The sequence below is a fragment of the Cololabis saira genome, chromosome 9, assembly GCF_033807715.1.
Source record: "Cololabis saira isolate AMF1-May2022 chromosome 9, fColSai1.1, whole genome shotgun sequence".
Classification (NCBI taxonomy): Eukaryota; Metazoa; Chordata; class Actinopteri; order Beloniformes; family Belonidae; genus Cololabis; species Cololabis saira.
In genome coordinates this window covers 39,018,216-39,027,264 of record NC_084595.1, presented here as the reverse complement: position 1 = coordinate 39,027,264, position 9,049 = coordinate 39,018,216, and the positions used below count along the sequence as shown (strand labels likewise).

The following is a 9,049-nucleotide window of genomic DNA, read 5'->3' as shown; positions in this document are numbered from 1 at the left end:
CGCTACAACTCGCATGCTGTTCCAATAAAAGCTCACAATTAAGGTTTGAGATAAAAGTGAGGAAAGAGATATCCAACAAATTATTGTTACGGTAGATGGTTTAGTTCAACTGTCAAAATCAGTAAAATAACTTGATTTATAAAACAATCAGCTCCTCGCAGAAAAAAACTGATGGGAATAAACCACAAAAATAACATTTATACTACATACTACATTTTACTTTTACATTAGAGAAAGTAGCAAGAATACGATAATGATAAAATTGCTATGAAAAGAATAACTGGAGGGAAATTCTTCTATGTAATTTAAACAGAATTTCTATTTAAAAAAAATATTTCTTAATATAATATAACATCAATGCGGTGATAATGTTACTGTTTTTAAAATAATTTTGTGGATGATTCAGCCATCACACAATAATATTTCCCAAAGACCCAAGAGCCACAGTCGATTAACTTAGTTTCAGGGATTTTAAAGTTACCATGGGTGTTCAATCAGGACTCTGTCTGTCCTCATTTCAGCTCTGGCAGGACTCATTTTAAATGTCGTTTTGATTGTCACATAAGAAATCAAGGTGGGTGGACGAATTCGATCAGCATGAATGTAAGGTCAAATTAGTCAGCATCATAGCACGAGCTAAGCCAAGTTAATAGAGTTTAAGTGTTTCCCGGGGGACCTCCAGACTGGCTCGATACGCCGTTTTGCCCATTTTTGGAATAACCAGGATTCAGCAGAGCCATCTCCTGCTAATATGTGGCCTTTAGAACAAAAAATAAAAAAAAAAAGGTTTCAAACCAGTCCTTAGTAAACCTGGGGTGATATTATGGGGGTTGTATGACTCTCATATACAGTCTATGCTTTCAGTCAAAGTTACATATCTTCAAATTAACACGTAGACATGCAGTAAACTCTATGTAATGGTAAAGGTTAAATACATAAGGAACTCTTACTCTTGAAACTTTAGCTCATCTCTGATTCCACTGAAATTCACAACAAAACAGAAGAAAAGATCGAGTATAATATTTTTCCAGGTAAACCTACTCACCCGTGACTTGAACGCCGATGCGAAAGTAGACGTCAGAGTTACTCAGATACCTCTCCACAAGGATGTAGTACCACTGCTCCCAGGCGGGTACGACGGTGACTAATTCACACGGGCTCCACTCCCTGCAGTCGAGGGCACTTGAATTATGCACCGGCGGCGCCCGTGCTCTTATCTTCAGCACCACGGGACAGCTGTCGCTGCTCCTGTTCTTGGTGCTGCAGTTTACCAGCTGAACCTTCACCTTTGATATATAATTGGGGATGAATACCCTAGACAGACACACACGGAACCCTTTTAGCCACTACCATACATCACAATGTCTGTCACTATATCAAACGCTACCTTGTGTTAATATGTGTTATTGTTATTGAACAGTAGAAACTCTACTAGTCTCCAATCACTGGTGCATCTAATCTGCTTCTAAACCTAAACCAAGATTCTTGTTTTTTTTTTACATTTACAAAACAGTGTGTTTCCATATCATCAGGGCGAGATTTGAAAATATCAATACAATTTTTTATATGCACATTTAAGAAGACATTGAGCGTTTTAACCCTGAGCCAGTTGTATTTATGTTTCTGAAGGGGCTATAAAAAAATTCTCAACTGCAAAGTTGATGCCAAAGTAACAAAGTTCAAGAATCATTATAAAGCTCATAAACCCCCGAAAGCCAAAATGTAACTATAAGTCATATATAATACTGATATCGCTTTTATCACCCACAAAATAATAATGTTTTTTCTTCCTTTAAGCAAAAATAGATTAAGAAAAAAATGAACATGCCCTGAAAAAGTCAAACTGCTCTGCTCCCAGGAATTAAATCAAGAAAGGGTGAAGTTGACAAATGTGGGTAAAATTAGGTTTTTAACCTTGTAGCGTCATTTGGAAGTCGACTTAACCTGATTCCTTCTCTCTGGAAACTAACGTGGAAGACTTACTTGTAAAGTGCAGATCTATTGTGGACTGGGATCATCTGGTCAATGAAATATCCAGGATAAAGCACTGAAATTCCAATGAGCTTCTGGACGATGAGCTGTGGTTGGAACAGATACTGGCATTCCTCTGACAGACCCTGCAATAATATCACAAGAGTAGTTTCAATTTGATTTTTGTCGTTTAAAGCTGGTCAGTAACAGAATATATATCGTTCTTCACTGGCCGAAAATTCCTAATGGACCGCGTGCACTAACGCCTGTCAGCCTCCTGGATTAATACCAGCCGGCCCTCCTCTCTGCCACACGGAGCATCATGTACCCACCATTTCACTCGTTGTTGCTCTGAACCATTAATGCGGTGAGATGAGCCAAACTACGGGAATGACTTGAAAAGCCGGGAGACCGTGCATTGTTTCCCCACATGATCTGCTGTCAAATGTGTTGGCAAAAAGAAAATAGGCACTTGATTCAGAAGGACAAGCGCAAACGCTAAATTAGGTCCTTCAGTCCTGTCAGCTGATCAGTAACCCCTCCTGCTTGGGCAACAATTACTGCGGCGTGTCATTAGTCTGGGAGCTGCCAGGGTGACCCTTTGATTTATTACAGCCTTTCGCTCTGACATGCACATGTGTCTTGTAGAACAAGCCGTGCTTTCATTAACATTCATTCAGCGTGGGCTTTTGAAGGCCAGTGTTTCTGCACTGTATGGTGTTTGACAGCTTTTAAATTTGACCATCTTCATACCAACACTGTTATAAGCTTTCGTTAATTTTCGTTGGGGGGTCAGTGTTGGCAAGCTGTTAAAGCCTCTAAAACTCCATTAGAGCCCTAAAGCACTAAAATTCCCTAAAGAATCCTGACTAATTGCATTATTTTAGCTCCTTCAGTCAGACATGCCCGCAGAGGCCTTTTCGGGGTCAACTCTAGGGTATACAGTGAATATCCAGTCTATAAGTTGTCCCTGAACAATCTCGTGCAATCCATCGCAAATGTGCTACAATAAATGCAGCCTTTCAGAGCTCATGTTCGGGTCTGGCAAACTCTGGCCATTTGTCTAGCCTGTTATGTTGTATTGAATTGATGATGGGAAGTGTGCCATATGCTGGGTTAAATATATACAATTAAATTCAAGGGAGAAAAAAAAATCATCCAATAACAGCTTTTTGAATATGTGCAGCCTCTGACAACACAGACAAGACTGCGTGGCCAAAACGTATTAGTCAGCTGCAGAAACAAAAACAACAACAAAAAACATAAAATGTTTTTAAATCAGTAAATAATTTTGAATGGACACAGAAAGAAGAAGAAGTGTGATTTTTTTTTCATCAGTTAAGCTTCAAGAAAAGATTCCTTTAAACCAACAACCTCTGTTATTGCAGGTTCAATTACAACCTTGTAACCTTGAATTTTTTTCTAAAAAAAGAAAGGTTTCCCTACTCCTTAAACTTAATAATGGGACATTATAATGGAAGGCAGATTTGTTATCATTTTTATATCTCATTATCCTTTCAGATTAATTTCCTCATTTCTACAGAGTTCAGTGAAGCGATTTGAAAATGAAGACATGACGCCTGGCATTGATAAAGAATCGGTGGAAGAAGGCACCGCTGCAGAGCTATGCCTTCTGAAAGTAATTATGAGCTAAGCATGCAAGTAAATAATTAAAACAGGATTCTGTATACTTCTGTGTTTAATAAGTACAGAAACATGTGGGTTTTCAGGGTCCAATTCCTTGCTTATTGTGTGCTTACTTCACAGTTCCACTGGGATCATTACAAATGCAGTGTGCATCCCCCTGTTCTGCTTGCATGGTTTCCATTTGTGTTTCCTTTCTGAACTGAAATCATCTTGTTTGCTAGAAAATTGCTTCATAAAGAAGAACTTGCTATTCCTGCATATCCAGCGTGTCATTGGAAACTGGTCCCGTTTTAGCCACGGCAGCTCCTATCCGCAGTGCCCCCAAAGCAAACCGCTTCTTTTGTGCACTTGATGTTAATGGCGACTTCTGATGATGTTTTTGATTGTTGTGTACTCTAGGTGCACTTTTGCCAGCCAGTGGTAACCACAAAGGAAGCACAACAGAACACCATGCCAGTGACAAATAAATTGCCTGAAATGGAAATCAGCAGGTGTTTATGCAGCCAAATAGGAGAACATGATGAGATGAAGGAAAACTCTCTGACACTGTTCTGCCTCTTTAAGCTTTGCAGCACAAGCTGGAATACTAATCCTAGAAGCTGCTTGCATCATATTTATTTGATTTTTTTTTTCATCCATAAAGGGGAGTTAAGCAACCATGAAAAAAAAATTAAGGAGTAGATCTCATTAAAATTATGTTACCAGTCACAACTGGTGAGGGATGAACAGCATAACAGTAACTCAAGGGTTTAATTTGCTGCTTTAAACAGCTGATGCAGAATGGGGGATTTTTTTTTTCTTTTTTTATATTTTAGCCAAGTTCTGCGCGACTGCAGAGATGGCAGTATTGGTCTGCTGGGTCAATATCAAGACAGATTTATCTGCTGCATGTATTTGTCAGCGGAGCACTAGGAAGTCTGTTAGTTGTTATAAATGTTCGGGCTCACCTTGACTGAGATCTTCCCTTCATCCTTGGGTAAATGTGCCGCTAGGAACCAGTCCCCAGGCAGAGGGCTGGTCACGTTGAACGCTCCGGTCGTACGGTTTGGCAGAGTCCAAGTTAGAGTCACGGCGAAGGACCCTGGCACGACTGTATCCAGAGGGAAGCTAGTATGCAGGGGGTTGATTACTGGAGGAGCCCCTGACCTGAAGTACCTATTAATCAAATCAAAGCCACAATTCAAACCCCGGGAGTCAAAACATTTTCATAAACAGCACGGGCAGCTGCCAAATATAAAAACTGATCTATAGGAACACTGACAGCATCAGCACAGATTGATTCATCTATGTACGACATAAATTATTCAAGATGAATAGTGACATTTACATTTTTATCAGAACCACGAGGCCCCAGAAGAAAGACCAGATCTCATGACATACTGCTGATCAATACGATAAAAATAAATAAGCAATATTAAATCCTTACGGCTGACAGCAGTCGTTGGCCCTGCTTAGATTTAACCAGCTGTTCCAACCTTTTCCCCACAGGTAAGAGGCTTATCATTATCCATTTATTCTCTTCAGCAGAAGAAAGCTTCACCGCAAACAACAAAATCAATGTCTTGAGCAATTCATCAAAATGTCTCTCAACAAACGTATTGTCTTACACCGTCACGTTGCGGTTGGGGCAGCTGTCCCCAAATGTGCCTCCTTGCTCCTTGAAGGTGATTAGGTTCCATACGGCCATCATGGTGTCGTCAGGCACATTGAAGTGGAACAGTTCCACACTGGCGAAGGAGTTGAACGCATTCAGCTTACGAGGCGTGCGGGTGAAGTATTCGGTCACAAAAAGGCTCTCTGTGGTGGAAAAAGCCAGATGAAACTCTTTAAATACTTGTGAGGATGATAACGAGGACAAAACAAGGACAAGGAATACTAATTGGTAAATGATTTTGCATGCGTGAGTGTGTTTGTACTAACATCCTAACGTTGATGCCAACATGATGTTGCTTATAAAGGTAACTATGGTGTAATTATCATCATGTTTAACAACTGAGCTTGATTAAGTAATAAATGGAAATGTGTGGCTATGCTAAAAGTAGTTGGGATTCACACTCTTGGAAACATTAGCCTCAGTTTTAAAGCCACTCTATGTAGCGATACCCCTTCTGACCACATGGAGGTTTTTGTAGATTTTGTATATGCTGCCTCCATGTGGTCAGATGTTGAATCTTTACATAGAGTGGCTTTAACAGGATATGTGATATCTTTGACCTATAACCTGGTTGAAGAAGCACTAAACAGCACCTCACCTGAGATTGCTGGCTGCCTGTAAACTAACTGATAACTATTCTGTCTAAACATCTGAGGTTTCGTTTCCTCTATCACAGTGGTTCCCAACCTTTTTTCCTTGTTCCCCCCCTACTTGTGTCTAAGACCAACCAGGCCCCCCGACCCGTACGTACTAGCACCAAAATAGCTTTTAATTGAAAAAAATGAACATTAATTTTTTTTTTTTTTTAACATTTCTCTTTGGTTTACTCTGTATACATATGACTTTGTTTTTCTCCAATGTCACCAATGTATAAAATATGCACAAAAGGACATAAAAGAACATCAAAATATTTCTGAAAAATGTCTTTTAATATGAGACCAACATTTTTTAACATTTTTCCTTTAACAACCTGTCGGAGTAGATTAAATGTTGAGTAATGATATAATAATAAGGAATGAAATAATTTCCTGTGTTTGTCACCAGTGTATAAAAAAATACAAAAAATATTCAAGACATTCATAAATTATTCCTAACAATGTCTTATGAATGACTCATTCGCAAATATAATTTTTACAACTGCATAAATTCAAAGCAGACAAAGTTTCGCGCCCCCCCCCCCCCCCCCCCAGAGATCTCTGGCGCCCCCCAGGGGGGGCCCGGACCCCAGGTTGGGAGACACTGATCTATCATGTCATTAACTTGTTACATAAAGCCAAATATTTTGTTTTCATAATTTGGTCAGCTGTATTCAGAAACATTCAATAATATTAAAATGCAAATTAATATTTTAATCATATTCTGGCCATTTCAATGCTTCATACAACATTGCTTATATGGAATATAATATTTGGCATATAAGGCTCTCTATTTTTATCAAGAAGGTTCCACAACACCACATTGGAAGCAGCTCTGTATATTAGAGCAGAAAAGGTATCCTTTAGTGAATGTGTGTGATGCTTGACAATTTGAATGTATGAATAACTTTGTGATCCCTCTCTGTTGTGCTTCAGTTCTGCCACCAAAGTTCCTTCCTTCAGGGAAACCTGTCATTAATGTGTGGGCAGATGGAGAAACAGAAATGTCACCTACCGACTCAGATCAATTGTTTTCACTCTAGCTCAGTAGATTCTTGCAAACCACGTTAGATGTATTAGAAGAGGCTACAGAAACCTCTTTTTCCACCCACAGCTTATTAGTCGCATTTATCACTGCCAACACCTTTTGAAAGTTTCATACATAACAAATAGTAACTTTTAATTAAATTTACCAAAACTCTTACAGTGTGAGGTAACAACAATGTGACTGCCACGTTAACGTCCATTCATTGCAAAACAAGAGTTACATTTCAGACACTCTAAAACTGAAATGTAGTTGGCTAAGAAGTGAGGAAATGTACAGTACGTGTGGATTGGCAAAAGCAAAGACCTAGGTTGGACTTTGGCTCGGACTCCTACTTTTCTTTCAGACCAGCATCATTAAATATATTGCTAATGAGAATAGTTATTTATTAGGACTATTTTGCTTTCAGTGAGTGAAGTCCAAATACTAGCATTTTCCATTCGTCAGTACTGTAATTCTTCTGAGCAGAAAGCCATATGGTTACTCTCTTTCATAAATCCACGATGACAGGCTCCTCCTTGAATCCCGCAAACTGTTTTTAGTGAGCTAGATCATCTAAATATATGATCACAGCCATTAACACCCCTTCATTCATCTGAGGAAGATACATGCATGAATGCATGCTCATTCACAGCCTGCATAGTATCAAATCCTTGGATTACATTCACCAAAGCCTCTGCGTATAAAAGCAGCAGAACAAGTGGCAGGTGTAATCTACCACATTACCTACATGAGCTGGGTTGGCATCAAGCACGCCCAGCGGGTGGCCAAATCTGGAGGAAGCGGTGTGTGGGTCTGTTAATTGCCACAGAAGAACATAAAGCATCACCAGGATGAGCATGATCATAAACATAAACACAAGCAAGGCAGCAGATTTCCATGGGAACGATGTGGAGGCACCTTTATGCTTCACCAGGGAAGAATAATTTCTATTTATAACACATTCTCCTTGAGTTTTTGTATGTCAACGACTTCTACCATCTGTACTTCCAATACCTGCGGCGACATCTCTCACTGTTGAGCTCTCGTCTTGCAGTTAATTGATCCGAGTATCCAAACGTATCCAAAATACAAAGCAGTCCTCTCAGTACAGAATGTAAAAATTACCTGTTCTTTTTTAAGAGTTAAAGCAATAAAGAAAGCAAATTGTCAGCAGAACATTGCATAATGTGATTCCTATTCACAGTTTCTCTTTCAAGGTTTCATACTACCTGAGATACAATGGCTATTGTGCCAATTCTGTTATTGGCTCCTTCATGTTTTGCAAGTGTTTTTGCCTTCAGTGCAACAAAGACTCAAAAAAAAGAAAGAAAGAAAGAAAGAAAAAACAACGAACGGCTGTACAATGACTCGGAGCTGGGATGCAGATGAATAAGAGGAGGGTTCTCTATTTGTGTAAAATGAGAAAAATTAACCCTCTCTTCTACACCCACCCCTTCATACTATATCCAATCCTGCAAGTGTGGGCTGGCTTTTACCTACAGTAGTGAAGCAACATTGAATACTAAAGATGGAGAATAAGGAAGCGGAAACTGAGAAGAATGAAGCAATCTTGGTGTCAAAAGCTAAAGCCTAATCTCACACAAAGCTCCCAGCCTCCACTTTACTCTGACGCCAGCCTTCCCCTGGACCTCTATCTGTATTACATGTGAGCCCCCCTTCACAGTCCAATTTCTCTTTGCCCTTTCATTACAGGGATAACTATGCCTAAGGTCAAAGACTGAAGTGGAAAGTGTGAGTTTGGCACCTTCGCTGCTGGACTCTGCAATATGCTTATTATTTTCTGCCTGTCTGATTAGAAACAAATAGAAAAGATTGTCTCCCAGACACCGATCGTTCAACAATGGCAGGACCTCTTGAACGTTAATGGCATATCGTAGCTGGCTGATCACTAATTAGTCGGAGACACGTTGGAAATAAAAATGTAGCTAATTTTGCATTTGTTGAAAAGATCTGGTCAAGGATGTTCAAAAGAGATCCTTATCTAGAATGAAATGTTCATTCAAGTACATTTCTCTGGCAAAGCAAAATATGTTTCTGCATACTCAAGACTTTCAGAGAGGGTTGTTAAGACAGTTACCGGTTGGAGGAATGACA

At 39.5% G+C, this 9,049-nt stretch overlaps 1 protein-coding gene across 1 annotated transcript in view; it reads right to left on the bottom strand.

Annotated features, from left to right (window-relative positions):
- Window positions 1–9,049, bottom strand: part of tmem8b (transmembrane protein 8B) — a 47,852-nt gene that overhangs the window by 36,550 nt on the left and 2,253 nt on the right. The window contains exons 2-5 of the mRNA XM_061730094.1: window positions 5,226–5,415; window positions 4,566–4,773; window positions 1,984–2,117; window positions 1,046–1,314 (exon numbers count right to left, since the gene is read on the bottom strand). Of these exons, the coding sequence (XP_061586078.1) occupies window positions 1,046–1,314; window positions 1,984–2,117; window positions 4,566–4,773; window positions 5,226–5,415 (801 nt within the window). The remainder of the gene's footprint in view (window positions 1–1,045; window positions 1,315–1,983; window positions 2,118–4,565; window positions 4,774–5,225; window positions 5,416–9,049) is intronic.